A 17,370-nucleotide genomic window follows, 5' to 3' on the forward strand; every position below is an offset into this window, starting at 1 on the left:
TGGCTGATTATGCAAAATCAAAAAGTGGGCTGTTGCACATGTCAGAATGTGGGTTCGCTCGGTTTCATAATATTCATATTTGTAGCTACACATATATTTAAAAAGAAATCCAAAATTGGCCTGTATATGGAACAGTATAATAAACGAGACCATTCAGAAACATTATTACCATTTAGTGATGTCATGTTCCGGGGAAACTGAAGTTATGTGGTTGGTATCAGTCACAACGGTGAGAAATTGTATTATTTCACAAGGAACAGACAGTGGCAGAACTTTTTAACGTTGTTATATTTATGAAGGGATGCAAAATGGAACACATCTTAATAAGTCTTTTTGAGGTGCATCTATTACACACACACTTAAACACACACACATCATTATTAAATAATTCCTTCTGAAACCCTTAAACTCTCAGCCTCACATGGAATATTACTATGGCAACAAAACCTACCCTGAGAGGACACACAGTGCCCTCCTCTCCTGTCCTCTTCTCCTCTCACACACCATGTTCTCCCACACAAGCTGCCATCGTCATTGATACACAAAGACAGCGGCTGTGGACCACATAGTGTGTGTGCGCCGGGAGAACACTGAGTGAGTACCTCTGTCTTTTCCATTCAGCAAATTCATCATTGGTCATTGTGCTATTTATTAAAGATTGTAAAAAGAAAGACAAGATAATATATATTTTTATTTAAATGACAAATTTTTTATCATACAGCAACTGTCACATAAGGGACTCTTTAATCAAAATGTATTGGTGACATCAGCAACCCTTGGATCAAAATATAACCATGACATCAGCGACCCTTTGATCAAAATATAACTATGACATCAGCGACCCTTTGATCAAAATATAACTATGACATCAGCGACCCTTTGATCAAAATATAACTGACATCAGCGACCCTTTGATCGAAAGGTTGCTGGGAGCTCTGCGATGCTTTGAATAAAATGTACCAGCGACACTTTTACTTCGGCAATATTTAGATCGAATTGTTACAAATTGATCATAACTGTAAAAAAAAAAGGTGAGTCTTTAGTCAAGATGTATTTGTGACATCGGCAATCCTTTGATCATAATGTAAAAGCTACATCAGAAATATTTGGAACAAAATAATTGTGACATCAGCAGTCATTCGATACGTTTTTGATCACTTGTCAAAAAGTGAGTGTGTCACACACACACACACACACACACACACACACACACACACACACACACACACACACAGTTTTGTTTATGTAAGATGCCTTAAATCAGAGAGGTATGCATTCATTTCCCAAACACTCAGCTTAATACTCATTTCTTTATCTTATGGTATGTAGTCTGGACTGTTATCTGAGGAATGTATAATCTAATCTGAACACAATCATTATTCTATGGATATGAATTAAGGAATTAATGCAGTACACATTTTTTTTTAATGCAAACTATTATAGACCTGTCTACAATTCAACAGCTGGCGTTCCCACAACCCCATCCACCCTCAGGCAGGCTGACTGACACGTCTGCTTCAGCTGCATCAATAGCGAGTGGAGTTTTTCAAGGCTCCAGCATTTCACCCTACAAAATGGAAAATTACACCATAACCCCTTCCATCCTCCCCAACCTTCCATCAAGCAATAATCTTATAAACATTAACGTTATCATCATTACCATCATCTTCTGCATTGTGTGCATCCTGCTCCTGGTGGCATTTTTCTACGCCTTCTGTTTCCATTGTACACTGGGGCCCTCGCCTAAGAGCCGTCGTAAAGATACAGATGACAGCGTGGACAGAGAGGACGCCACCTTCAGGCGCACTTCCTCCAGCGTCTCTCTAGGAAATGTTGTCTGAAATGAGCTACACACCCTGTCACTCATCAATACTCAGTGGAAAATGGATAAGTTCTGGACTGCACAGGAACTTGTTTTGTTAACTTGTTTTGTTTCTTTACATGTTCTTAAAAGTTGAATGTTGTACAAATTCTGCTTATATTTCTAAATACATGATAAAATTTCTTCCAAGCACAAACATTCTGTATAAAACACTGGCTAAACGTTATTCATTATGCAGATTAAATTATATGTAGCTTGTATTGTTAATCCCGATCGTATGTATTATATAATACAAGATATCCAAAAACTAGCTGTGGTTCGCCACCATGCAGTAAATCTGATTTGTGTCTTTTACATGCTTTTTTAAATGACATGTAAACTGTAATTTACATTAAAGGAGCAGTGCACAATGTTTGAGAAATGCTTCAGAAAACTTAGTCGGGCCGACTAACAAAACAAACGTGTAGCTAAATAGCAGAAAGGGGTGTGTCTTCTCAATATGCAGCAGAGAGAGTGTTCTGTGCGCATATGTGACATTAGTCGAAAGCGACTGAAACATTGACATGGCGGATACCTGCCGTTACCTCTGCCTCGGGTTCTAGGCGTTGAACGTGGTCTTCCACGTGATACGGAGATAAAATCTTTCACGGTACAACACACAGTATTACAAAAACACATTTGACCTGTATTACCATAGTATTACACATTGAGTTCATTTAATGATAAAAAATCCCCTTCGGCCAACTGCCCCAACAGGTTCCGCCATAATAGTTGTCTGGGTTAGGTATGTATGTGTGGGTTGGAGCTAACAAAACAGGGGTGACACCCATTTGGGTTAGGGGCGTGTTTGTTTTGGTGATTTCAAATATCAACACTGGCTTTCAAACATCGTACACCCCACCTTTAATATTAGCTGGCAGTCACAGCAGCATAAGTTGAAGAATTGCTAAAGGTGACAATCTCAGTAAATGTTTAATTAACAAAACAACAAGGTAGCACAAAAACCAACAACGATGCACAGCGTGTGAAATGTCCAATGAAAATCAACAAAAAAAAATAAAATCAGACATTAAAAGCCGTTCAATTTTATTTCCATCAAGGCGATTACGTTGCTACATTTATATCAACATAAGTAACAGTAAATCTGATTTGGTTTATTTGCAATTCACAATTTATAAACATTAAAAATCTCAAAAACATTACACTAAAACTTACCAAGGAATACAAAATGGTAAATCTGTGCCTTTACTGAGAAATTAACAAACTAAAAAACCCTGATAATAATGCAGGCCAAAATGTGTGTCTAATGGAGTCGGTTTCAGGATATGGAACACATGGTGCTTTTCTCTGAGCACTGAGAGTCACAGGAACCTTCCGGAGACTGCATGATGGAGTCCCGGCCATCAAAGTCTGGAGAGTCCATCTCGATGTGAGGGTCTTGGAGACCACCATCCTGCAAGGCATCTTTATAATGAGACTGAGATAGATAGATGGGTAGATGGGTAGAGAAAGAAAGATGAATATCTATAGAGCTTTGAATCATTGATGTCTGCCCTTATGGCTCCATCACATAACCAATTGCACGAGTGAATATTTGAAAATCTGACCAAATGTAGTGTTACTGATAAGTAGAAACAGACAGGGTTGTATTATTAATTAGTACTGTTTTCATTTATTCTTTTTTTTTACCTGGAATTGTTATCTTCTCTGACACGCACACATTTTCAGCCTGTTGATTTTTTTTTTTTGGTAAGAAATTTAGTTATTAATTCGATGACACAGAGATCCTTTTTTTTGTGCATTTGTTTGTGAAAAAACTTTGCTGACAAGTGTAACCCATCTATCAGGGGCAGCTGGGATTAGTGGGCAAGGATAGAGTACTGCACTATGAGTTGATCTGTCTATAAGATTACTAAGTTTGATAATCTTGTAAGTCTGTGAATCCTAGAATCAAACCCGACCTTGCTGACGGACAGCTCCTCCACACGGCCCTCTTCCATGGACTCCTCCAGAGAGTTGCCAGACGTTTCCATTTTGATACGGTGAGAACGGATCGACTTCACGTCATCTTCATCCTCACCCGTTACGGACGGGAACACCTGGAGCAAAAATCGATACACGTCACATGACAAACTGGAAAGAAAACTAAAGTGGAATAGCAGAAATACAAGAGTGAATCCTCTTGAACAAAATTCTATTACATTTTCATGGGACTTCAGAGTGAACGACATTACATTAGATTGGCGGTTGTAAACAGTTATTATGGATCAAAATGTACTTTACAACATCTAATATATAACAAAATGAGAGAATATGTATGAATAATCTAAAGATAAAGCTCAAATAACAACAAATAGAAACAATGAAAAATATGTCAATAATAAAACATATTGGAAACATATTGGCTCACATTTTAATGCATTGTATATATGTGGATATATTAAATATGCAGTATTCGATGTAATATATGTATAATGCTATACCAGTTCCTCTTCGTCAATAGGGGGCTCTGCTGCAGAGATAGTAGCCTTGCTGATGGTTTGAGCTTCAAACTGTGGGCAGGCAGCCTGCGCATTCCCATCTTTATCCCTCTTCCCTTTCAGCCAATACGTCTCGATCTCCACGTTACCCTGCAGGATCAGGGTACAATAACTGCTACAATAAGTTATAAGTAATATTCATGTATATGTTTGTAGATTTGAGAAATTCTACTTTAAACGCTTTAAGCTTTAAATGCTTTTAGTAATAAAGCAATTTCTTTTAGATTTTCAGGCAGGTCTATAAAACACATACTGCATTTAAGTATGTTGAAATAAAGATAACCAAAAAAGCCCTTGTGGTTCATATTGCCATATAGATCCTTGGGGAACTTGTAGCCGAAGATGTAAACGATTTTGTCTAGATTAGCGATTAGCTAATGACCTGAGACAGAAAAACTTTAAATTGATGTGACGTGACATACAGTTAAGTACAGTGACCCATACTCAGAATTTGTTCTCTGCATTTAACCCATCCAAAAGTGCACACACACACAGCCAGCCGGAGCAGTGGGCAGCCACTTATGCTGTGGCGCCCAGGGAGCAGTTAGATTCGATGCCCTGTTCAAGGGCCCCTCAGTCGTGAGACTTGAACCCACAATCTTTGGGTTAGGAGTCAAACTCTAACTATTAGGCCACGACTTCCCCCTCCATTAGGCCACGACTTCCCCCTCTACCCATCTTTAGTTTTCGTACATATTACACACCAACAAAGATTTATTTTCTATTCAGTGCATTTTAAAGTAGACATTTTAAGGTTTTTAAAGATAAATCTCTGAGTTTCGTTTCATTTTTACGACTCGAACCAGACGACAATTCACAGAACTGGAGGCCGCGTTAAGCACGTCCTGTTCGTTTTTTTGTCATTTACAAAATCACAACATTTTGTTTTTATAGTAAATGAATAAAAATAAAAGTAGACCTATTTCAGTTTTGAATGATGTCTTTCTTTTTTCTGTATGACCATAAATGGTGGAGTGTTTTAACTCGTCGTCATCGCTATACAAATAAATCCAATATAAAAAGAAATCCGTAGACTCCTAAGGGTTGAATTATATATTTTCTTTTATATTTCATGGGAAAAGTTATTTAGGTATGCATTTCTAACTGCACGTAACAGTTCACCTTAATTGTTATGGTTCCACGTCTCTCGAAGATAAAGTGGCTGCCCTTCAGGTGCTCATAGGTGGCGCTGCTGAGCTGAATGTGCATCTCCTATAAAACACATACAGTATACACAATAATCCAACAAATTAATCAATCAATCGATCAATTAATCAAATATCAAATTCTCTCTGCAACAAAGACGTAAGGTATGAAATACCACACGTTATATTTACTTACTTTTCATTTGAGATATTTACATGCATTATTAATATTCTAATTCTATAACATATCCATAGCTTGTGTTTCTTGAGTTGTTTATTTCTACCCCATAGCACACATACAATAAAACCTCAGACCCTCTATATGTCTCTGTGCACCTTTCCATTGCTTTCCATGGCAGACGCAGTGTGGACAGTATCACCATGAAGACCGTAGCGGGGCATTTTGTGTCCTACGACCCCAGCAACAACCATTCCAGAGTGGATGCCTGAAAGTCCATGTGATGGAGGTCAAATGGTGAAATACATTAGATAGTGATGGTTAAAGTGCAGTGTCTAAACGTTAAACTTTATACTGATTGATACATTTAGCAGACAACTTTATCCAGCACAACTTACATTTTATCTCATTTTTATACAACTAAGCAATTGATGGTTAAGGGCCTTGCTCAGGGGCCGAGCTGTGGCAGCTCAGTGGACGTAGAAATCGAACTCGCAACCTTCTGATTGGTAGCCCAACACCTTAACCACTCGGCTACATCAATGTTGTTGTTTGATGTAATGTTACCTGTAGTGGTGATTGAGTATTACATGGTTTTCTATCACAACTCATTTTGATTAGCAAGACTGTACCATTGCATTTTTTGTAGTTTGACTGTTTAATGTGTTTGTAAAGGTTCTGGGAATTAGCACTTGCTCCAAACTATGTTCAATTATGGCTTTATGTGCATTTAATTATGAGAGATTAGGTTAGTGTTATGTATGAGGAAAGCTTTATTAGTGCACAGTAATAAAGGGTGTGTCTCATCTTATTCACACCTGATTGTGAAGCCCTGCACATACACCAGTCCTAGATAAGATTGGACTCCCCTGATCTAGACATAGCTTGCTCTGTTACCCTCTAAATGTAGCTCAGGTGCTTGACTGGTCATGTGGTAGAACCTACAACAATATTTTTAAATCACCCTGAAAATGAGTGAACAAATAAACTTTCTCCTCAAATATGGTAAATTGAGTGATTAGATGCAAGGGTTACACTCCCCTTAAATACAACCAGGAACAGGTGAACCTGATTGAGGGTAATTACCTGAAAGACTGCTTATGTCTCTCTATGGTGGCCAAAGTTGCCCTGGCAGTCAAGCCTGATCTTTACAATACCACTGTCTGTATATTTATACTGCTTCATTGATATTTCACTTTAAATAAGTTTAAGCTAATTAAATATATGTAAATACAGGCATGTAGCCAGTAAGTAGTCACCCAGGACAAGCTGCTTTTTTATCTGGGGTGTTTGTGTTTTATTCATAGTCTATCAACCAGCAGTAAAATCCAAATAACTTTAATAAAGCAAACAGTTTTTGCCATGTTGAAACACAACACGCTTCGCACCTGTGCAGCAAACCCCAATGGTGTAACAGTAACGTTCATCCAAATCCCAGCACCTTCAGCACTACAAATATTATCCATGGCATGACCTGATTGGCAGTATAAAGTTTTTAAATAGACAGACTTAATTATAACCATTACTTAATGGTTATATGTTACTCTGTACTTGATACCTCTTCACTTAGGTATCGAGGCAACCAAAACCTGAGACTGGGCAGCTCACTGGAACTCTTAAATGTGCAATGGACTAGCAAAAGAATTTCATTTGTAAATTTACATATATATCACTATTTGTCTGACACGATTGGAACTGTCTGATATGTTGACTGTCAAAACAACATGATGAGCTTTACTGTGAATGGAAGCTAAATGTGTTTAGTTCATTCTTCTGTGGCCTAAGCTGCTCCTGACTTCAGTTCCTTGTGAATATGTTTCAGCTTGGCATTATAGAATCACATAAAGATCGGTAGACCACATACCCACTCGGATCTGAATGTTGTTTCCGTTTGATGGGTCTTTGAGGTGGTCAATAGAGCGCACCATATCCAAGGCCATGTCACAGATGTTATGAGCATGATACTTAGTCTTCTCCGGAGCGCCTGCTACAACCATATAAGCATCTCCAATAGTTTCAACCTGGAACACACACAAACATCCAGAAGATCATTTGGCTATCACTAGTTAACTAAAATAAGCCAACAGCACCTAAATACTCACCTTGAAAACTCTGTGCTTCTCGCTGAGTGTGTCGAACAGCGTGTACATGGTGTTGAGCATGGACACCACCTGCATGGGAGTAATGTGGCTGCAGATGCGTGTGAAGCCCACAACATCACTGAAGAGGATGGTAACATCTGGGAACACCTAGGTGACACGCACATACCATTCTTACACAGCACTAAAGTTAATTAAGGATCCAGATTTTATGGATTTCCATATATCCAAGGGGGAAACTGTGATTTTAGGTATTTCGAAGTGTTAATAAATAAATTAAAATAATTTTCAGATATAATTCTCTTACTTCTTTTACCAGAATTCTATATGAATATACAAGCTGAGGTAAATGTGTATATTTTTTGCTAAAAGATTACCATACATACCATGGACATTTCCCTGCCAGACCAGTAGAGGGAAACCCTGCACATTTTTTAATAAACTCTTCTGCAATTGTGTTTCCTTTCCCCTGTTCATAAAGCTACCTGTTTTATGTTGTGTGATTAACAACCTGATTTGAGCCTCTTTGTCTCACTTCTAGTTATGTCATTGTGTTTAGTCTTGATCTATTCTTTGTGTTCATTCTTGACTCTGATGTTTGTGTTGTTACTCCACCTAGTTGTAGAAGATTTTTTTTTCTAGCTCTTCAAGCAATTCCATCCTCTTTTTGTGTTTATCCTTGACACAGAGGCAGTGTGAGAGCATCACTCAATGTTCAACATGAGGAAAAAATTCTGTGTGGGATTTATGATGAACAAGGTCATAGGAGAAGTTCCAGACTGCTCTGGGCGGACAGGAAGACTACAGTGACTCAACTAATTACTCTTTACATCCGTGTTGATCCGAAAAGCATCTTAGCATGCCCAATACTTCAAACTCAGAGGTGAATGAGCTACAGCAGTAGAATACCACAAGGTTCTTATCATATAGAAGTATGAATGTGGTCTTCTGCTAGTGTAGCTCCTCCAACTTAAGGTTTGATGTTTTGTGTGTGCTGAGATGCTTTTCTGCTCCTCACCAGTAAAAGAGTAATTATATGAGTTACTGTAAACATCCTGGAAGCTCAGACGAATTGCATCATCCTTTGTCTAATTGTATGTTACACAGGAGCTCAAAGCTCTACAAGTAATGTATATGTTGAACCACTTCCGCCACATTTCCTCATGTTTAACAAATGACTATGGAAAAGAATGTTGTGGGCTTTTTTTTTTTTTAATTAATCTCAAACTATGATTACATTTGTCGTATATTTTGGTTATTTGTTTTCTGCCCCGTATTTTTAGCCAACACGTGTCTGTAAAAGTGTTCTATAAATAAAGGTTATTTTTTCCTGTTTTGACTATGAGACAGAAAAGACATATCTGACCTCACACGTGTTCACTGCAGGCTCTCCCTTGCGCAGCCTTTTAGCCACAGGTTTGGGAATCATCCTGTACAGCAGGTCATCTGTCTTCTTCATTTCATAATCCAACATTTTCATGCTCTCCTCCAGCTTGCTGGATTTTTTCTGCTCCTGTAAGGGACAGAGAGCAGAAAAGAAACATGAACAAAATGTAGCACTATGACCTTTTTCAGTTTCTTTAATTAAACTAGCCTCAAGTACACTCTTAAAATGAAAGGTACCACAATGATAGATAGATAGATAGATAGATAGATAGATAGATAGATAGATAGATAGATAGATAGATAGATAGATAGATAGGTAGATAGATAGATAGATAGATAGATAGATAGATAGATAGATAGATAGATAGATAGATAGATAAGGAAGGAAGGAAGTAAATACATACATACATACATACATACATACATACATACATACATACATACATACATACATACATTTTCACAGTGATGCCATAGAAGAACCATTTTTGGTTCCTCAAAGAACCTTTCAGTAAATTGTTCTTACAAGAAACCATTTTTCAAGAATCTTTTCCACTACAAAGAACATTTTATATAGCAAAACCCCTTCATGGATGTTAATGCTTCTTCAGACCCTGATAAAGAACCTTTTAAGAACTTTTATTTTAATGAGTGTACATAGAATGATGAAAGAGTGCATACTCAAAATGAAAAAAGAAAAAAATCCCCAGAAGAACATTCAATATATGCTCGTCAATTTTTAAGAGCATGTCACATGGTTGTTCCTCTAGCGTCATCAGCACTATCACACACTTTCTTGTTCACGTACCTGTATGAGAGCCCGTTTGAGCTCTTCAGATTGTTGGGTTCCTGCCAGCACCAGGTCTCTGCTGGAGTCGTGCATGCTCAGGTCATTGATGTAGAGCCCGGTTTTAAACATAGCACTCAGACTCTCCATTCTACAGAGAAAATACACACGCATCAAAATTAGACTCATGCATTAATTCATTAATTAGTTTAACAGGGAAAATGTTGACTGTATGTGCAGAATATGTCTCAAACTAAATAATGAATAAATATTTAGATTGATATTTATATGATTAATAATGACTAATGATTCAGATGTTATGACAGTCAGTATATACTGTATATTGCCATGGCTTAATTTTCTTAGTTCGGAAATGAAACCAAAATGCGTTTTTTTGTTTTGTTTTGTTTTGTTTTTCTGACTATGATACAACTGAATGAAATCCTAAGTTTAAGAACTTTTATGTAAGAACTGAATGTTATGTTATGGCAGAGAGTTGATGGAGGATGTAAATGCAGGTAAGTGTGGTATTTCAGGTTGGTTAAATAGACACAGGTTATAAAAAATCTGATATCTGGGTTCAGATCAACAAACAGGATATCTGAGTACAAAACGTGAAAAAAAGAAAGAAACGGTGAACATGAACAAAAGTCTTGGTTAATAGAAAGACCACTCGGTAAGTGAACAAATGTTATACACAATTATATGATTTTCATGATTTAAAAAAAAGAATGACATTATGGAAATAAATTTTAGAATTGCTAAATTATCAATCAGAATAACAATGCACTTTATTATTCCAACATAAACATTAACATTAGTCTTGATTATTGAATATGGTCAGTAGTAAATAGTGAATATGCTAATTAGTGATAAGTGAATATAATCTGTAGTAATTAGTGAATGTGACCAGTATTGATTAGTGAATATGCTAATCAGTGATTAGTGAATATGCTAATCAGTGATTAGTGAATATGCTAATCAGTGATTAGTGAATATGCTAATCAGTGATTAGTGAATATGCTAATCAGTGATTAGTGAATATGATCATTATTTTTAGTAAAAATGATCCATAGTTATTAGTGAATATGCTCATCAGTGATAAGTGAATATGATCCATAGTTATTAGTGAATATGATCTGTAGTGATTAGTGAATATGATCTGTAGTGATTAGTGAATATGATCTGTAGTGATTAGTGAATATGATCTGTAGTGATTAGTGGATATATATTCTTTGTGCCTAAACTGTGCTACTTAGGCAGTGACTCACAGACTCTCTGCCAAGATTCAATGAAAATGTTTAGGTAACCCGTTACTTTCCTTCTGCTTGTCTGAGTTTATCTCGGATTGTGTGTACGTGTGTGTGTGTGTGTGTGTGTGTGTGTGTGTGTGTGTGTGTGTGTGTGTGTGTGTGTGTGTGTGTGTGTGTGTGTGTGTGTGTGTGTGTGTGTGTGCGTGTGTGTGTCTCACACAGGTGTTCCCAGGAAGATGATGGACTCCCACTCAGGCATGTATCTCATTTGGCCTTTTAGTTTGAGGCAGCGGCTTCCATCACCCCAGCTCTCCATGGCATTGGCACTGTTTCCATCTAACAAAACACACACACAGCACATACACACACAACACAACACAGCTTGTCATTCGTACATTTTCAAGGCAAAACAGCATCACAGTGTGGTTTCCTTAATCACATTTTTCAGTTCTAGTAAACATTAGAATATAAATAAAGAATGAATAATCCTAAACATACATCATAAGTACTCTCTTAACTCCACTTTCATTGAAGCAAAAAAGATTTCAATAGACATGAGAATATTATGTGCTCATGCTAAGAAAACAATCTTCACATAAGAGTTATTTTTTCTCTTCATAAAAAAAGAAGAGAAAAAAATAAATGAAGAGAAGAAACGAGAACAATCTTCACAATATGTATATTTCTTTTTTGTCTGAAAGGTGTTTTTGGTCTGACCTTTGTAGTCATCTCCGATGATGGACTGGAAGGCCATGAGCTCCACATCTACATCAGCAGAGCGATTAGCATTCTCATAATCAGAGTCTATGATGAACAGACAGACAATACGACGGATTCAGCACTGACCCTGCTTTTGTTTAATCTCTGCAATAAGGCTTTAATTAAACATGTGCAGTGGTTAAATAGGACCTTTCTTACTCTGGACTCTATTATGAAGATTTCGTTCTCTCTTCACGGGCTCCTTAGACATGATTTCAAACAGGTTGTTGGGGTGGGAAATGATCTGGAGAGAAGAGCTAGACATCAGACTATTCTTCTCTTGTTATTCTATAGAGTGAAGACTCTATAGACTTTTAGTCGCTCTGGCGCAGGTTGGATTTTTCTGTTATCAGTTGGAGGAGGATTGGGCTGACAAAAAGATGGCTAGAGAAGATTTACGCACCATGTTCCAGGTGAACTCCACCAGGGGACGTGCCAGGAGGAATGCATCATTAATCTTCTTTCCATCGAGGTCTGGAAAGACTGTGGCCAATCCAGAGCCAACATTGTGCACCACCATGTCCTGTTAGGGACAATGAACATTACAAGGAGAGAAGAGAAGAGAAGAGAAGAGAAGAGAAGAGAAGAGAAGAGAAGAGAAGAGAAGAGAAGAGAAGAGGAGAGGAGAGGAGAGAAAAATAAAAAAAATAGAGAAAAGCGTAGAGAGAAAAAAGAAATAAGAAGACAGGAGAAAGAAAAAAAAGTAAGAGAAGAGAAGAGAAGAGAAGAGAAGAAGAAGAAAAAATTGAGGAGAAAGAAAACACAGAGAAGAGAAGAGAAGAGAAGAGAAGAGAAGAGAAGAGAAGAGAAGAGAAGAGAAGAGAAGAGGAGAGAAAAATAAAAAATAGAGAAAAGAGTAAAGAGAAAAAATAAGAAGACAGGATAAAGAAAAAGAAGAGAAGAGAAGAGAAGAGAAGAATAAAAAATTGAGGAGAAAAAATTGAGGAGAAAGAAAAAGCAGAGAAGAGAAGAGAAGAGAAGAGAAGAGAAGAGAAGAGAAGAGAAGAGAAGAGAAGAGAAGAGAAGAGCCGTACCTGTCTGAAAACAATGTTGAAGGGAAACACCTCAAAGAAAAAGTCACTAGTGATTGGCAGAATCTCCTGCTCCTCTTCATCCTCTTTCTGGATGTAGCGATAAGCAGAGTTATCAAAATTTAATCTGAAAACCAAAGACAACATTCACGAGACGACTCGAGCAGCTCTATCAATCCCAAACAGAGTTCTGGGTAAACAGGAGTGCAGGAACTCCAGCGTGCTGCTACCTCATAGTGACGTGAGAATAATCTCCCACCAGCTGCTCAGAAAGAACCTCCACGTGGATGTCTGTGTCGTAGAACTGTTTCCCCATCTGCCTCAGCTGACCCATAGCGTAGTGCAGGTAACCTTTTCGCTTGCTCCTTCAGCCCGTTGTCAAACACCCACACACCCACACACACCCACACACACACACACACACACACACACACACACACACACCTTTACAGTCACTACATGACTGACATTATCAATACCTTTAGTTTAACTACTGTGATGCAACAGTCTATTTTAGGTGTTTTTCACACTGTAAAGCTTTGTTTTGGTCCGAATCAGTGTGTGATTGTTCCCAGTTCCTCTGCACCATTGTGTTTGAGTTTCAGATTCACAAGTTTCTTTTGAACGTGTGTTGTGGAAACTAATGATGTTTTTATGCAAAATACATGATCACACAAATTATTTTATTTCCTGAACAAGTGCAGACCCGGGTACGATTTGCGCTCACGTTTATGGGAATTGTGACACAGGTCCTCTGCAACCGAAGTCACACCACCTTCTACAGGTAGTCTCCGGTATTATATCGAGCTGTCATTCTCAGTCTACCTGACCTTAAAGCATCTATATGAGAATAAACTTGAATGTACAGTAAAATTCTAAAGTAAGCTTTTTTCAGCATTACAAGCCCATTTGTCAGAAATGAACACAGATCTTACACACTGATGAAACCTACACAGAGTGTAAATGAACCATACTCCTGATGAGTTACTCCTGGATTCTGATTGCAGCTTTAACCCTTGTAGAGTCCTACTGAATGCCACGCCCACCTGTAGTGCAGTGTGACTCCAGTAGCAGACTCCTCCTGGCAGAAAAAGGTGGGTGGCTGAACTTTAGGGTAACTGAAGCGCAGATACTCATGCAGGTTATCTAGACCGTTAACAAAGTCACGCACATGACGACCCAACACCTGACACACACACACACACACACACACACACATTTGCGTGTAGTTCAAATGTCACATGACACAGATACACAAAACACACAACTGCATTACATATTACATTGACAAGTTGCTGCAAGTATATGAAGTGACCAGTACTTACCTTGAGAATGCGGTCGTAACCATACTTCCCAACAAAGCCCAGAAAGTAAACCCCCCAGGAGTTCATCAGCTCATTGTAGGGAGTGCCTGTGACACCACTCGCTGCTTTAGCAATGCGTGGGATTACACTTTCGCTGTAGACCTTCACACATACACACAACTTTTGTGTCAAATAAAACATTTTTAAAACATAATGGTAACAATACCATTATTATTATTCTTATTCTGATATTATTTTACGATTTAAACTTTATAGCTGATTTATTTATTTTTCTTTTTTTCCACAGATTTGATCATTTTAGTTATTTATTACTGATTTCATGGTGTTTTTTTATGATTCAGATGCCATATAATTTCATTTGCTTCTGATGTACAGTTTTTAATTTAAAAGTTTTGAAACTGAAATTAAATAGAATTTGATTGAATTCATTTACATTTTCCGCTTCAAGGTTGGTTATTTTCCAATAACAGCATGTTATGAAGTGTTTTATTCCCCTTACACCACAGTGATTTGGCAAAAATGTAAATTTTTGAAGTATTATCAAACAAAATGTCCTACTTTTTACATGTTGTTCATGTTTATAACATTTCTTTTTCCCAGTAAAAAAAATAAAATAAGAGGCCATTTATAAGAGAAAGAAACCACAAAGTCCTTTATCCGGAAGACTTTCTTATGTCATAAATCTAAAGCTTACAGCTTTACCTCTGATTGTATTAAAGCTCTGTGTTTGTGTTAGTTTGGTTTTTAATATTAAAAGAATAGAAGTATGTGGAGGTCAGCAGCCAAGCGATCTTACAGTGTTGAATGTAAAATACATAGTACACAAAATTACACATAAAATGTATTTATATATAATAATAATAGTAATAACATTAAAATCAAAAAGACGGCGGGACATGCTATTTTTGTACTTCACAAATCAATAAAAGCAAATGATAGAATAGATACTGCATGTCATTATTGATCGTGGACTTGTATAAAAATATAGCTTAGTTCTACCCACACATTCATTAAATAGACAACTCTAAAACATTAAACCAAGATCTTGCGTCAGAAAAATATCAAAGTTTTAGCCCTTCATTTCCTTTAGTGGATACCATATATTGCCTCTATAGCTTTTTAAAGATACAGACTCTCACCTGGTGTGTGACAAAGGAGTGGAGTCGAACATCTGCCCTCTCTCTCACCAGCTTCCACACGTCGTCCCCATACGACTCCTTAATGAAGTCGTGCAGACTCTCACACAGAAGGCCATACATGCTGACTGCATACGAGATACAAATACATGATGTAAAAATTCAGAATCTTGGCTCCTTATTTAGTTGTCACAAATAGGCACAAGTGTTTTTAAAGTGGATAAATTACTCACACTCAAAGCAGTAAAGCCTTGGTCACACTTTCTTCAGACACTTTGTGAGATTTGATTTTTGGGTTACAAGATAAAAAAAAACAGCTTGTCAAGAAATCTCAAGCACCTGTAGAGAAAGGAGACGTTAGCGACGTGATGCTCAAAAGAGATCCATCAGAAAGAACATAGTTTGTCTAACAATTTTCTGTTCTACGGCGTATAAACTGACCTGAATGCTTGTCTGAAGTCACTCAGGCTCCTTCTAACACAACTGTGCTGTTGAGAATCTGTCAGGTGGGACGTGATTTGTTTTTTAAAGCTGGCCCTTTTATGTGCCCTCCTGAGTGACAGAGCTTAGTCATTGTTCAGATGTCAACTGGTGCTGACATGACTGGACGTCTGCTAGGAGCAGCTTGATGCTGGTCAGCTCTCAGTCACACATGTTCCTCAGCTCAAGTGCTTCTTCAACGAGGAGTCTGAGAGATGTGGGTGGAATCGGCCACTGAAAAACTACTAGAGCCATGAAGTAATAGACTACAGTGCAGATCTGTGAAGCTGAAGTTATAGCTTATGGACATTTTTACAATTGGCACAAAACAACATGGTGTGCTCCATGTTAGCTTCTTAAATCTTATTAGGTTTGTGTGTCTGAGGAAACTGGTGCTGGTGTAGAACCCCCAAAATAAACTGTTTATTTCAGAAAAGAACCTTTATAGGACCAATTTAGAAATCCATTAACCTTTGTGTCTAAGAGACTAGAAGCCCACAGCTGGAGACACATACCATCTAGCTTCCTAAATGTTTGTTGGATGTATTTATCTGAGGAAACCCTTTAAGGTTTCTCTCTCTAATGGAAAAATAAAGCTTCTTAGGCAAACTCTGTGACAGAAACATTCAGGAAAATCTTCAGAAAAAGTCCAGAGAGCCATTAAACATTCCTATAAACCTTTATTTGTAGAAACACACAGGTGGACAAAAAAAAATCCCATCTAGCTCCTTAATGCTCTTGAGTTAATATAGATAATAGATAATGCTAGGGTTAGTGTTAGACAAAATGTCCTAAATAAAACCCCTGTAGAAAACTAGAACCCTTAACCATCCAAAGACTCTTTAATTTATCCGTTTTCTAAGAGTGTAGGAGTTCACAGTTGAAGTAAAGATGTTTGTCACTGTATGTAGAACCTTATAAAATGTTATACTTTATAAAAGAACCTTATATTGGATTAGTTTAGAAATCTAGAATCCTAACCCATCCAAAGAACCTGGGAGCAACTGTATTTTTGTGTTAAAGTCCACAACTCAATAAAAAAGTTTAATGCAGCTTGCTAATGAGGTCTTAGAGGAAAATGGTATAATTTTGTTATATGGCTATAACCCTTATATTTAAAGAAAGAAACGATTATTGAGGATGCCAAACTCTGGAATTCCAGAGTTCCTAGATATATGCATACCTTCTCCTGCACATGGACTACCATGCAAGGGTACTTGTGAAACGTCTAGCACAAATTCAGGTCAGGATGTAACAGTGTCAACAGTCCACACACACAGATTTGAAGCGTAATGTAGTATATATATATATATATATATATATATATATATATATATATATATATATATATATATATATATATATATATATATATGAAGCAAGGATCAGGTTTTTATTATGGTGGGTACAAGGGTGGGTGAGGGTGAAA

General features: G+C 37.3%; 1 protein-coding gene across 1 annotated transcript; it reads right to left on the minus strand.

Moving 5' to 3' along the window:
* Positions 1-2,891: 2,891 nt before the first annotated feature.
* LOC113654953 (soluble guanylate cyclase 88E-like) lies at positions 2,892-16,279 on the minus strand. Its single transcript, XM_027165246.2, has 20 exons — positions 15,903-16,279; positions 15,695-15,800; positions 15,465-15,589; positions 14,326-14,466; positions 14,047-14,186; positions 13,231-13,365; positions 13,004-13,127; positions 12,373-12,492; positions 12,129-12,213; positions 11,928-12,014; positions 11,429-11,546; positions 9,979-10,108; positions 9,151-9,297; positions 7,788-7,934; positions 7,550-7,706; positions 5,844-5,953; positions 5,485-5,574; positions 4,306-4,452; positions 3,784-3,921; positions 2,892-3,275 (listed from the first exon to the last, which is right to left on the minus strand). Exons 3-20 carry the CDS (start codon positions 15,582-15,584, stop codon positions 3,141-3,143), a joined length of 2,271 nt encoding a protein of 756 aa, XP_027021047.2. The 5' UTR covers positions 15,585-15,589; positions 15,695-15,800; positions 15,903-16,279; the 3' UTR covers positions 2,892-3,140.
* Positions 16,280-17,370: the final 1,091 nt, after the last annotated feature.

The sequence above is a fragment of the Tachysurus fulvidraco genome, chromosome 10 (assembly GCF_022655615.1).
Source record: "Tachysurus fulvidraco isolate hzauxx_2018 chromosome 10, HZAU_PFXX_2.0, whole genome shotgun sequence".
NCBI lineage: Eukaryota > Metazoa > Chordata > Actinopteri > Siluriformes > Bagridae > Tachysurus > Tachysurus fulvidraco.